This window comes from Mesoplodon bidens (genome assembly GCF_964165515.1).
Source record: "Mesoplodon bidens genome assembly, chromosome: 14".
In the NCBI taxonomy this organism is placed as follows: domain Eukaryota; kingdom Metazoa; phylum Chordata; class Mammalia; order Artiodactyla; family Ziphiidae; genus Mesoplodon; species Mesoplodon bidens.
The window spans coordinates 58,602,639-58,617,288 of NC_138170.1; the positions used below are offsets into that span (position 1 = coordinate 58,602,639).

Sequence of the window (14,650 nt, forward strand, 5' to 3'; positions counted from 1 at the left end):
TCAGTTCTTTTAAATTAAAAAATAATAAGGTAGATCTTAGAGTCAGGACATAATGGAGTTGGAAAGCAATTTAGAGATATCATTGAAATGTCCTTAATTAGCCAGTGCAGTATCTTAAAGTCAAGTTGTTTAAGTGACTTCCTAAAGTTGACATGCTGGTTGCCGGTAAAGTCTAAATTAGTACCCAGGTTTATCTGGAATCAATGAGCTTCAAAGAAATATACGTTTATGACTATGGATTATAGGATTTTGTAACGTCTGCTACTTACTATGGTGACTTGGGGTTGTGTGAGATCAGCTGAGCCAGAAACATGTTTCCTTGAATGATTTGAGTTGGAATTGGCTGAAAGAGAAATGTATTCGAGATTTAGAAGGTGGAAAGGGAAGCAGCAGCCATGTTTATGCTGGGAAGTCTGGCTGAGACTCAAGCACTATTGTGGCTCACAGCATGCACATTGTCACAGATCTGCTGGGTCACCTGGGCGGTGTGGGGCAATATCCAGGCCTCAGTTCTTCCAGCTCTATTGAGGCTAATTTTCAAGCATCTGTACTAGAACTTGAATGTCCTAAAATTTCTTGACATTCTAGGGAGCGTATGCATAGTCTCTCGATGCTTAAAACTTAAAACTCTTGTAGGAGTTAAAAAATGTCCCCTTCTCCAATATACAAACATTTGTGTTTGAGTTATTTGTTGTCATATGTTTAATTTCTCTTTTAAGTGCCTAGGAGCGTGATTGCTGGTTGTATGGTATGTGTTTAACTTTATATAATGTATTGCCAGAAAGTTTTTTAAACTGGTTGTATCGTTTTATACTCTCACCAGAAATATATGTGAGTGCTAGTTGTTTCACACCAATTCTGTTTTTGTCAGTCTTGTAAATTTTAGCTATTTCAGTGAGTATGTAGTCGTATATCATTGTGGTATTAATTTTTATTTCCTTAGCATCTAATGGTGTGAGTATATTTTCATGTGCTTATTGATCATTCATGTATCTTCTTTGAAGCATCTCTTGCCATTTAAAAATTGTTCTTATTGAGTTGTAAGAGTTCTTTATGTATTCTGAATACTGGATTTTGATTAAGGGTTTTTATGTCTGTTCATGAGGGATGTTGGTCGGTAGTTTGGTTTTCTTGTAATGTCTTTGTCTGGTTTTGATATTGGGATAATTATATTGGCTACATAAAATGAGTTGGAAAATGTTCCTTTCCTTTTTTTTCTGTAAAAGCATGTGTAGAATTTGTATAATTTCATTCTTAAATGGTTGGTAGTTCACCAAATTTCCAGTGAAGCCATCTGGGCCTAAAGTTTTCTTTTTAGGGGTTTAATGCATTTGATTTTAAACCTGATTTTTTTCAGTTCTCCCTTCTAAAGACTGAGTATATTCTTTTAGTTAGCCAACTAGTAATACATTTCTTAGGATAGGGTTTTTTCTTCCAGCTTTTAGGAGGCAAGAATTGATATGTGTTTAGAACTGTATTTCTGGAGAAGTGGGGTGAGGGGAGTGATGGGGAGGGTTCAGAATTTTATAGTCACTTGACCTTGTATATTTTGATAACATTTTCTTTTGATCCTTCACAGCACCCTCCTGCCCCTCCCAATCACTAAAATGCTGTGGAAGCAGAAGAAAGATTGAGAAGCAGTGTTCTAGAATATTTGAGAGACTTTTACTCGCTTCTAATAGCTGTAGCCTGTATCTCTATCTTTCGAACTTAGATCTACTTCATTTCCTAATAAAGCCTTTGTTAGCTTCACCACTTAAAAAAAAAACACACACTTACTCTTATGGAATTTTCAAATATGTACAGAAGTAAAGAGAACAACATAAGGACCCTGTGTATATACATCTCCCAAATTAAACAATTATCAATGTAATGGCCACTTTGCTATATCTATTTTCCATAGCCAGCCTCCCTACCAGACTATTTTGAAGCAAATAACAGATTGTATGAATGTTTTGTGTCTTTAAAAGACTAAAGATTTTTTTTTTTTTTTTTGCGGTACGCGGGCCTCTCACTGTTGTGGCCTCTCCCGTTGCGGAGGCTCCGGACGCGCAGGCTCAGCGGCCATGGCTCACAGGCGCAGCCGCTCCGCGGCATGTGGGATCTTCCGGGACTGGGGCACGAACCCGTGTCCCCTGCATCGGCAGGCGGACTCTCAACCACTGCGCCACCAGGGAGTCCCCACCACACCACTTCTTTAAAAATTTTCCCTTTACCTTTGGTTTTTAGCAGTCTGACTGATGTGGTTTTCTTTGTGTTTACCCTACTTGAGGTTTGCTGAGCTTCTTGGATCTGTAAGTCTCTGTCATCAAATTTAGTAACATTTTGACTATTATATCTTCAAATATTTTTTCAGTATTTTTTCTCTTTGTTCTCCTTCTGGGACTCTAACTGCATATTGGATGTAGCTCTACAGGTCCCTGAGACTGTTAGTTTTTCTTCATTCTTTTTTTTTTCTTCTTTGAATTAGAGAACTTTGGTGTGATTTCAAGTTCACTGACACTTTGTTCTGCTGTTTACAATCTGCTGTTAAGTCTATCCAGTGAATATTTCATTTTAATTATTGTACTTTTCAGTTCTAGAATATTCATTTGTTTTTTAATAGTCTATTTATTGGCTGAGGCTCCCTAAGTATTCACTTATTAAGAACTTATTTTCCTTTAAATCCTTGAACATATTTACAATGTCTTCTTAAAAGCTTTTATCTGCTAAGTTGAACATCTGGGCCATTGCAGGATTGCATTTATTTATTTATCTATCTATCTATCTATATATTTATTTATGGCTGTGTGTGTCTTTGTTGCTGTGCGCAGGCTTTCTGTAGTTGTGGTGAGTGGGGGCAACTCTTTGTTGCGGTGCGCGGGCTTCTCATTGCGGTGGCTTCTCTTCTTGTGGAGCACAAGCTCTAGGCACGCGGGCTTCAGTAGTTGTGGCATGTGGGCTCAGTAGTTGTGGTGCACGGGCTTAGTTGCTCCGCAGCATGTGGGATCTTCCCAGATCAGGGATTGAACCCTTGTACCCTGCGTTGGCAGGCGGATTCTTAATGACTGCACCACCAGGGAAGTCCCAGGATTGCTTTCTGTCAACTGCTTTTTGGTGTGTGTGTGTGGTATGCAGGCCTCTCACTGTTGTGGCTTCTCCTGTTGCGGAGCACAGGCTCCGGACGTGCAGGCTCAGCGGTCATGGCTCACGGGCCCAGCCGCTCCGCGGCATGTGGGATCTTCCCGGACCGGGCCATGAACCCGTGTCCCCTGCATTGGCAGACGGACTCTCAACCACTGCGCCACCAGGGAACCCTATCAACTGCTTTTTTTTCTTGACTGTGGGCCACATTTTCTTCTTCCTTTGCATTTCTAATAATTTCTGTTCATACACTTTATGTTCCACATTGTGGAGATTCTGGAGGGGACTACATCTCTAAAGGGGACTAAAACTGTCTCCCCTCTTTTCAAGTCTTAGTATTAGGCTTTGTTTGGGTGAATCTTCAGTAGTCCTTACTCTAGAACATGGTCTTTGATTTGAAGATGTGGCCTTTCTGGTGTTTTAGCTTGATGCCTGAAGTGTTCATCTATTCATCATGGCTGGGCCAAAATGCCACAGTGTCCCAGTACTGTTTGACTTGTGGTATCTCTGTTCCTCTTACAACCCTGTAGTTGCTTTTTTTTTTTTTTTTTTTTTTTTTTTTTTGCGGTATGCGGGCCTCTCACTGCCGTGGCCCCTCCCGTTGCGGAGCACAGGCTCCGGACGCGCAGGCCCAGCGGCCACGGCTCACGGGCCCAGCCGCTCCGCGGCATATGGGATCCTCCCAGACCGGGGCACGAACCCGCATCCCCCGCATCGGCAGGCGGACTCCCAACCACTGCGCCACCAGGGAGGCCCCCAGTTGCTATTTTTTGGTAAGCCTTGCACAGTGTGTTCCCCTGCACCTGTGAAGCTCATCACCCTTGGCCAAGGATTTCTGGGCTCTACCTCTGCATAGTTCCTTTTTCTCTGTCCTGCTGCACAGCTTCCAACTGCTTTTAGCAGTCCTGAACTCAGATCTTTGCCTGTGCTTTGGTTCCCCATGCTGTGTTTAAGAAATTGTTCTTAGCAGAGTGTGGCGGTGGATGGGAGGCGTGTGTGTGTGTGTGTGACCTTTTCTCAAGGATTACTCTCTTCTGCCTGTTGTCCAGTGCTTGAAAACAGGTGCCTCATATATTTTGTTTAGATTTATAGTTTGTGGCAGAGGGCCAGTCTGGTAGCAGTTACTCTAATGACTGGAAGAAGAAGCCTCAAATGTTGTTTCTCTCTCCCCCCCAACTCCCAAGTGTACCTGTGTTTTTAAAAACAAGGCAAAACAGAATTGGGGAATATTTGTACTACTTTGTGATTTGCCTTTTCCCCACTTATTTTATACTGAGTTGAAGACTATCTTTGATATTTTAAATGTGTGTGTGTGGTTTAAAGCTGCATGTCAACATGTAGTTAAGATATTAGGCCGGGACTTCCCTGGTGGTGCAGTGGTTAAGAATCTGCCTGCCAATGCAGGGGACACGGGTTCGAGCCCTGCTCCGGGAAGATCCCTCATGCCGCGGAGCAACTAAGCCCGTGCGCCACAACTACTGAGCCTGCGCTCTAGAGCCCGTGGGCCACAACTACTGAGCCCGTGGGCCACAACTACTGAATCCCGCACACCTAGAGCCCATGCTCCACAACAAGAGAAGCTAACACAATGAGAAGCCCACACACCGCAACGAAGAGTAGCCCCCGCTCACCACAGCTAGAGAAAGCCCGCGCTCATCAGCAAAGACCCAACGCAGCCAAAAATAAATAAATAAATTTATTTAAAAAAAATATATTAGGCCAATTTCCAGTTTTAAGAAGTTTAACGTTAGGGACTTCCCTGGTGGTCCAGTGGTTAAGACTCTGCACTCCCAATGCAGGGGGCCTGGGTTCTATCCCTGGTCAGGGAACTAGATCCCGCATGCTACAACTAAAAAAAAAAAAAGATCCCACATGCTGCAATGAAGATCCCACACGCCACAACTGAGACCTGGCGCAGCCAAATAAATAAATAAATAAATATTAAAAAAGACATCTAACATTAATTTTCACTACCATAAATAACACTGATAAACCAACTTATATATCTGTGTTAGCATCTTTGTTTCTTACAATAAATATCTACAAATAGGTTTACCATGGTATAACCTTTTTAAAATATGTGCTGGATTAAACTTTTGAATACTTAGATACTATTTTCATTTTGTTATGGAGTATAAATGTTGAGGTCCAAGTACCAGACATCAAAATATCACTTTGCTGTTTTTTTTTTTTTTTTTTTTGCGGTACGTGGGCCTCTCACCTCTGTGGCCTCTCCCGTTGCGGAGCACAGGCTCCGGACGCACAGGCTCAGCGGCCATGGCCTACAGGCCCAGCCGCTCCGTGGCATGTGGGATCCTCCCGGACCGGGGCACGAACCCGCGTCCCCTGCATCAGCAGGCGGACTCTCAACCACTGTGCCACCAGGGAAGCCCTGAATAGCTAATTTTTATAGATAGACTGAGTGCACTGAGTCCAGGCTACTATCCATAAAAATTTGTTACAAGTTTTTATTTGGAATGTGAATAATAAAAGTGAAATACTTTTGTTTCTCTTTATACAAGTTTAGTTTTGGGTTGATGTAATCTAATGTTAGTAACATTGTAATGCAGATTTGTAGCACCTTTTTATTGTCATAGTTTATGATTAAGATTGAAGTTTGCAAATGTACCTAGTCAGTCCTGAAGTGTAAATTTTCCTGTTGGAATATGTGCTGAATGTATGAGTTAAGATAAAGTTTGATTAAATAGCAATAAAAAAAGACAGGTGTCTTTTTCTTTTTTTTTTTAATAGACTTATTTTTTAGAGCCGTTTTAGATTCACAGCAAAATTGAGCACAAAGTAGAGTCTGGCCGCACGCATGCGCACCCCCCAACCCCTGACCCCCCCCCACCCCCGTTCCTCACACACCTGCAGCCTCTCGCCCTGTCAGCATCCCACACCAGAGTGGTACACTTGTCACAATCAGTGAACTTTCATTGACACATTATTATCACCCAAAGTCCGTAGTTTACATTAGGGTTCATTTTGGGGGTTGTATGTTCTATGGGTTTTGACAAATGTATGATGATACAGCTCTACCATTAGCATCATAGAGAATAGTTTCATGGCCCTAAAAATCCTCTTGTGTTCCACCTAGTCATCTCTCTTTCCCCACTTTTTTACTAAGACGGTGTCTTTTTGTAGGCCTTGTGGTGAATAGGTTAAGTATACTTAGTGTTAAGGTATGGAGAAATATTTGAGGAACAGTTGATTGTCTGTAGGTGTCTTTCAGCTTTGACCCTGAAAGATCCACGTCTGGGAGAACTGACTTGGAACAGTGAATTAGGAAAATCTATTGGAGGACTGAAATCTCTTTTTCCAGCAATCTCTTGGCATTAAAGAGTGGAAATAAAATCACTATTCTCTATACAGAATTTAACTCCAGTTTAAAATCTTAAGTAATGCTAAATTTAAAAAGACTTCCAATTGTAGGTGATCACAGAGTATTAATATTTATAGGTATTCTAAAGAAATTTGCATATAATTCTCTTTTATATGGTGGCCTATATCAGTGTTTGATGAATGAAGTACTTTATCTGTAGTTAGTCCAAATTTAGTAGGGAAATTCTGATGGGGGAGTAAATTTAGCTGAATCATGTCATTGTACTCCATGATACCCATGAAACATATTCGCTACACTTCCCTTTAGAGGTTTGTTGACTAGAAATAGTGACAAATATGCTGCCTGTATATCTGCAGTATCTATCTTTATTCGTGCTAATAAAAGAAAACTGGCCACTATAGTCAATTAATTTAGGTGAAATTTTGAGGTAGCAAAGATTTCCTGCCAAATGGTTTGTTTTTGTTTTTATTTTTACTTTTAAGAAACCAACTAATGCTTTCTTTACATTAAGAATAAGACTACTTGTTGGTTTTAACAAAATCAGCAATCTCCAAATTTGGTCATTATGATACATTAGCACTTATTACTTTTGAGTTCTTTTTAATTAAAATTTGTTGCTTGGTAGAACTTCATACTTTTAATTGTAATTTTGCGATAAATATACTACTCTTGAGTTGCTGGAAGTATTTCCCCAAACTAATTATGTGATTGTCAAATTTGCTTATAAAATAGGTAGGGACATGTGTAAAACTCCTGAATAAAATATGTAAATTTCATTCATTCAAGAAATGTTTATTAAGCACCTGCTAGGTGCCACGCGTGTTCTAAGTACTAAGAGAGTGGTCAGTAGGGTGATTGGGGTCCTTATTTTTGTGGCACATACTTTCTATGAAGGGGGAGATATAAGGCACACATGTAAACAAATGAAAAAAGTTATTTTAAATACTGAAAAGGGCTGTGGAAAAAACCCCTGTTTTGTTAAAGTGATGGAGAGGGGTCTGTAATTTAGACTGAGTGGTTGAGGAAAGCCACATGGAGGAGATAACATTCGCACTGAGACCTAGATGATGGAGGAGCAAGCCACGTAAATTTCTAGGGACAGAGCATTCCAGACAGGGGAGAACACAGGACAAAGATTCTGGTTTGGCCTGTTCAAGGAACAGCAAGAGGGGCAGATTGCAGGGGCCAGATCACACAGAACTGTGGAGGCTATGGTAAGGAATTTAGAAGATTTTTTTTCCCCTCTATTTTCTGGTTATGGTGGGGAACTAATTGAGGGTTTTAAGCAGAGGATTGGCAGTCTAGGAGGGGAGACATGTAATAAATAAGTACTTACATAAATATTCAAATGATGGGTGGATTAAGATTGGGGGAGTGTAGGAGGACTAAATTTGGTTAGGAACCTTGGGGGAAGATATTCCTGAGAAAATGACGTTTAAACTGAGACTTAAGGAATTAATTAGGGGAATAACATGGGAAAGAGTATTCCAGGCAGAGGAATAACATGGGTGAAATAAGAGTCTAGAAAGAGCTTAATAGCATAAGGATCTGAAAAAAGGTTAGCTTGTCTATTTGTAGTTTACACAGGGGAAAATAGCACCAAATGGGGCAGGAGAGATTTGGCAGTGAGTACAGGATTTTATGAGGTACATGTCGGATTTTAGTTGTTAATGCTCTGTAGCAGTGATTTTAAGGAGAGTAACTTAATCACATTTACATTTAACTGTATTATTCAGTTGCTACTCTGTGAGGATTGGTTTGGAGGAGGGGGCAAGAAGGGAGACCAGTTCACTACCACCTTAAGTGAGATAAGATGGTGGTGATGAGAATAGGGATGGTATCAGAAGATTTTGAATGAAGACAAATATAAAACCTTCGTTATTGGTTAGATTTAGGGGTCAGGAAAAGGAGGGATGTATCATGGACAGCCCTCAGGTTTGTGCCTGCAAATAGGTAGATGGTGATGTTGTTACACAGCTATACTGGTCAGTTGAAGGTCACTGTAGAGTTTTAGCATTTTAAGGTGTAAATAAAAGCTTTTCTGTAGGATTGATTATTTTAAAATTACTGTCACCTTAATGACAATCACCTGTAATGCTTACAATGTATCAAACATATTTCAAATCATTTAATCCTGATGACAACTTAATGTGGTAGGTGCTATTATTATTCCCATGTTACAGATGAGGAAGCAGGCATAGAGAAGTTAAATGACACGCATCTAGGCAGTTTTGCTTCTTGGTTCATTCTTTTTTTTAAATTAATTTATTTTATTATTTTATTTATTTATTGCTTCTGTTGGGTCTTCATTGCTGCACGTGGGCTTTTCTCTGGTTGCGGCGAGCGAGGGCTACTCTTCGTTGCAGTGCGCGGGCTTCTCATTGCGGTGGCTTCTCTTGTTGCAGAGCATGGGCTCTAGGCCCGCGGGCTTCAGTAGTTGTGGCACGTGGGCTCAGTAGTTGTGGCTTGTGGGCTCTAGAGCGCAAACTTAGTAGTTGTGGCACACAGGCTTAGCTGCTCTGCGGTATGCGGGATCTTCCCGGACCGGGAGTCGAACCCGTGTCCCCTGCACTGGCAGGCGGATTCTCAACCACTGCGCCACCAGGGAAGCCCCTCCTGGTTCATTCTTAACCACTAATTAGGTTTGGAAGGTTTTAATCACACAATTTGCATACTGTTTGGTAATATATTAAATTGGAATTTAACTATGTTGTACTTTTCCTGGAAGGTTTACTTTTTGTGCATTCAAATAGCATACCTGGCTATATCTGTATAGCATTGAAACAAGCAGTGATAATATCCTTTTTAATTAAATACTGATTGCTTTTACTTTCAAAAATTCTCCTTTGAAACTGACTGCTCTTTATATTACATTATATTGTTACTGTTCGCAACACCTTTTGAAATAGTGTTGACTTTGCTTTGTACAGTTAAATGTGCCTTGTGATGTGAAGGTAAAGGCTCTAATAGTCTTTGCAAATCAAATAAGCTAGATGTTTCTTTCTGTAAAGAAATTAAAAATTCATTAATGTAGGTATATAATCTTCATGCTGAGAATAGTGTTTGTGTGGATAAGGTATTGGTGCACTAATAATGTGCCACTCCTCAGTGGACTGGCTGTCTCCTCGGTGAGGAGGGGCTGTCACTGCATTGAACACAGTAGATACCGTATGTCTCCTTAGATTGGAGACTGGCACTTAGTAGACAACCTCAAGGGGAGAGTCTTAAAAATGTTGATGCGGGAGAGGATAAAGTCCCCAGGAGTGTTGCTAGTGGGATCAAGCAATTGATAGAGAAGAAAGGCAGACAAGGTACATAGTCTGTGAAACTAGCTATTAAGTGGGTTTAAAAACAAACAAAAAAACAAAACAAAACAGAAACCTAAACTTTAAAAAACTCTCTCACCTGTTACATAGTCTATAGTTATTTCTTCATCACTATTCAGTAAAGTTCTTCTGCAAAGGTTAACTTCTTTTGGTGTGCTGGGTGAACAAAAGAGTTTATATAGCTGTTTTTTAGGAGCTATATAATTTTGAAGGGGTGTCTGTGGTGGTTGGTGAAAAAGGGCCCTAGAGACAGATGAATCTCTGCACCTCGTTGACTGTTCTTCTTATGTCTTCCACTAAAACATTAATCCTGTGCTTTGTTTTAATAAGGAATGCTATACTTTTAGGTAACTCTTATTAAATTAGGGAACCATTAGCTTTATCATGTGTCATTTTTGGAAATTTCTTAGGACCTTAACCCTTGAAGTTTCAGAATGAAAAATAATGTTTACAATTTATATGTATATTTTAATCTTTGTAACTTGGAGTAATTTCCAGGTGATGCCTATAGGGAAATTGGAATCTGAATTATTAGATGAAATTGATTTTCCACTCACTACATCTGGTTTGTGTGTGCATACAGTAGCAAAAGTTGTTTATAGAATAATACGGTGTTCAAAAACAGCTGCTGCTCACATTTAGCTGTTAAGACCTGATTGAGATAGAGGCCTTACTTAGTATTCCTGCTTATCTCTATATATAGTAGGAAACTGACTGGTATTCTTGGTCCTATTATAGAGGAAGTGAGAAATCCAGTGTGTGTTTGAGCATCCCTTTTTGTAACTATTTCCAAATGACCTATAATGGAGGAGAAGTTATTTGAAATTTTGCTTTAGTTGTGATCCTTTAGGAAAAGTTTAGAATGCAGGAATTAAGGTAACCTGTTTCTCTCTTTTTTAACTCTAGGTGAGAATTATGAAGATGATGACCTAGTAAACTCTGATGAGGTTATGAAGAAACCATGTCCAGTACAGATTGTTCTTGCACATGAAGATGACCATAACTTTGAGCTTGATGAAGAAGCTTTGGAGCAGATATTGCTACAGGAGCACATACGAGATCTTAACATAGTAGTGGTATCCGTGGCAGGAGCTTTTCGTAAAGGGAAATCATTTCTACTGGACTTCATGCTTAGATATATGTATAACAAGGTGAATAGTGTCTTTTAAATTGAACTGAGTTAAAAACAAAAATTACCAACCAATATTGTTTAAAAATAATAGACAAAAAACAGTAAGAGCTGTATCTTTAATTTTATGAAAATACAGTTCTTGATAAGACTTCTCAGTTAAGACAGTAATGTAAGTTTGTTTGAGCTCTTGATTCTTCTTCATCTCCATAATTCCTTTTTGCATGTAGTACATATTGAGGCATATGATTGAGCACCTGTGTTCCAAGCATTGTAGCTCTAACCTAAGATGTCTGAGTATACTCTAAAGTCTCTGAAGCACTGTTCAGTCTCTTGCTTTTTGTTATTTCCTCACACCTTCCCCTTCTCAATCGCCTTTACAACAGTGGGTGTGAAGTAGGCTGATAGAGACTTCTGTAAAGGTATACTTATGCTCCTCAAATAAGTCTCCTTCAGAGACTTACTTTTTGAGATAAGGTTCAGTTCCTTAAAGTGACTTCCATGGTCTTCCATGATCTCTGAGTCTCATCCCTTGTCTCTGTATGTCAGGTATACTATAGTTTTTGCAGTTCCTCGAGTATGTCGTGTTATCTGTCAAATGTTGCTGTACTGTTGGCTAATCTTTTTTCGTAGGAAGCCTTCCTTGGTTTCTAAGACTGTGTTATGACCATATGGCGCAGGTCCTATGTTTCATTGATACTACTTTAGTTACTTATTTTTCCTGGCTAGTTTACTGTCAGGAGTGGGCCTTATCTTGATTACCATATCTCCCATGCCTGGCACGATAATTGGCCCATAGTAAGAACTTATTTTCTATTTTGACTGATGAATCACCCTTTCTCTACACATTTTCACTTTTTGATGGTACCAGACAATTATTTCCCTCCCCCTCCCTGACTTTGACTTTCTCCCCTGAACAAAAGCAAAAAAAAAAAAAATTTTTTTTTCCGCTGGAGTCAGAGTAGTTTTCTAACAGTTGAAAGTTGGGCTGAGGGAATGAGAGTTTGATAGGAACCAAGAAGGAGGAGTTGGAAATTTGTAGTGGAGCACTTAGGGGGAAGGGCTTTATAGGAGGAGGCTTTAGACATTCAGAAGGCCACATGAAGGTGCTAGAAATAACACTTTGACAGAATTATATAATTGTCTAAATGTCTGTCAGGGTGTTCACCTTTACAAGTTCTGTGTAAATCTGTAACTGGATATGCATCCTACTTGAGATAAGTAATAAGGCAAACATTCCTAGTTGATTTTCAGGAAGCTTTTCAATATTCTTTCCATAGGGATCTCTTCAGGCATGTTCAAGCATGCCTGAGTATCAAGAATGTAGTTCATGATAAAGAACACTATTTTACACAAGTTGGAAATTGAGAAAGATATAGTATTTTAAGGTTTTTCCACTTAGACTTGATTATTTTCCAGAATTTTACATCTGAAATAGAGAAATGTATAAATAGTGACTTATTCTTTAAAAAAATAAAGTCTGTACGTTTAAAGATGATAAAGAATTTCTGTATTTTGAGGCTCTAACTCCTTAAGTTAGCTTGTGTATATTGTTTCTATCTGTGTCTGAGCTGTTCACTGCAAATGTATTTGATTCCAAGTAGGTCACAGACAATGTTAGAAGGGGAAGGAAGCTTAGATCACTTGTCTAGCAAGTTTCACCTTAGGTGCCATTTCTTTTTCTTTTTCTTTTTCTTTTTTTTTGCTGTACGCGGGCCTCTCACTGTTGTGGCCTCTCCCGTTGCGGAGCACAGGCTCCGGATGCGCAGGCTCAGCGGCCATGGCTCACGGTCCCAGCTGCTCCGCGGCATGTGGGATCTTCCCGGACCGGGTCACGAACCCGTGTCCCCTGCATCGGCAGGCGGACTCTCAACCACTGTGCCACCAGGGAAGCCCAGGTGCCATTTCTTATTTGATCTCTTATCAATTAGTAGTGGCTGTTCAGAGGGGGAGTAGCAGCCCACACGTGTCATATATTTGTAATCTCTGAACTAATAGAATTTCCTCCTTTGTGGGTAAGATACTGAAGCCACAGAATGTTAAGGAGGACCTGAGGCTACACACCTAGTTAGTGGTTTCTAAGCTAAATGTCTTTATTAATTTTCATTCATAAGGTTTCCATATAGGATTCCTGATGTAGATAATCTTATTCTGTCAATTGAAAATCACATTAACAGTGTTTGATTTGGAGGAATAACAGGCTTCTACTTATACTGACTTAGTGGTGGGTCATGCTTTTCCTAGGAGATGAAAGTAAAGGAGAAAAACCAGTGGGATAGTTTTGGAATATTTCATTAACCTTTATGCCTGCAAAGATGGGTTGGTAGTTGAAGAAGGTAGGAGATGAATAGTGGCTTTATACAGTCGTCCCTAGGTATCCCAGAGTGGGGGCAGGATTGGGGTGGGTATTGATTCCAAGACCTCCAGTGGATGCCAAAATCCCTGGATGTCCAGGTTCCTTATATAAAATGGTGTAGTACAGTCAGCCCACTGTATCTGTGGGTTTCACATCAGGAGGACCTCCTACTGTACTGATTTCGTATGTCTTCGGTATTGACCTGAGTCAATTTATGTAAAGCAGTTCACTAAAGGAGCCAAATGTAAATATTTTACTTCATGATTTAGAAATAGATATGTGTTTTAATTTTGATTAGTTAGTAAAGGAATCATAACAGCTGAATGTGAGCTCTTTTCTGTTGGATAAAAACAAAAACTTCAGTAGCTAAGTTCTTAAAACCAAGAATATTCTGAGGTTGTTACCAAACATTTCCAAATTACAGGGGAAATTCTGATTTTTAGGTCTCATTTTCTTGCAAAGTAAATAGCTTCCTACACAGTTTTTTTTTTAAGCTGCTACTTGTATTATGAAAATAGGTTGTTTTTGCTTGAAATATAGAAGGAAAGAAATCAGTCTTTTGTAAACTTGAGAAGTGAATTACAAGTTTTTCTAGAATAAAATTCCTTCATGTCATGTTGGAATTAATCGGTTATTTATTTTTAAAATAAATTTATTTATTTTATTTATTTATTTTTGGCTGCGTTGGGTCTTCATTGCTGCGTGTGGGCTTTCTCTAGTTGTGGCGAGTGGGGGCTACTCTTTGTTGTGGTGCGTGGGCTTCTCATTGCAGTGGCTCCTCTTGTGGAGCATGGGCTCTAGGCACGTGGGCTTCAGTACTTGTGGCACATGGGCTCAGTAGTTGTGGCTCACGAGCTCTAGAGCACAGGCTCAGTAGTTGTGGCGCATGGGCTTAGTTGCTCTGTGGCATGTGGGATCTTCCCAGACCAGGGCTCGAACCCGTGTCCCCTGCATTGGCAGGTGGATTCTTAACCACTGTGCCACCAGGAAGCCCAAGACTGAATAATATTCTATTGTATACATACATCACATTTTATTTATCCATTCATCGTTAGTGGGCATTTGGGTTGTTTCCACCTTTTGGCTTATGAATAATGCTATAATTCTATGAATATGTTAATGTAACATATATTCACTAATTATATATAATACATTAATATATAATAATGAATGATAATGGTATGAGGTAAGGGTTCAGCTTCATTTTTTTTTGTATGTGCCTATCCAGTTGTCCCAGCACCATTTGTTGGAAAGGCTATTCTTTCCCCATTGAATGGTCTTGGCACCCTTGTTGACAGCTAGTTGGTCATAGATATGTGGCTTTATTTCTGAACTCTCAGTTCTGTTGCATTGGTCTGTATGTCTGTTCTCAT

At 39.8% G+C, this 14,650-nt stretch overlaps 1 protein-coding gene across 3 annotated transcripts in view; it reads left to right on the forward strand.

The window, feature by feature from the left end:
- ATL2 (atlastin GTPase 2) overlaps positions 1-14,650 on the forward strand; it is a 56,170-nt gene that overhangs the window by 13,839 nt on the left and 27,681 nt on the right. For all 3 annotated transcript variants that reach the window (XM_081253519.1, XM_081253520.1, XM_081253521.1), the window contains exon 2: positions 10,699-10,943. In XM_081253519.1, coding sequence (XP_081109645.1) covers positions 10,699-10,943 — 245 coding nt within the window. The remainder of the gene's footprint in view (positions 1-10,698; positions 10,944-14,650) is intronic.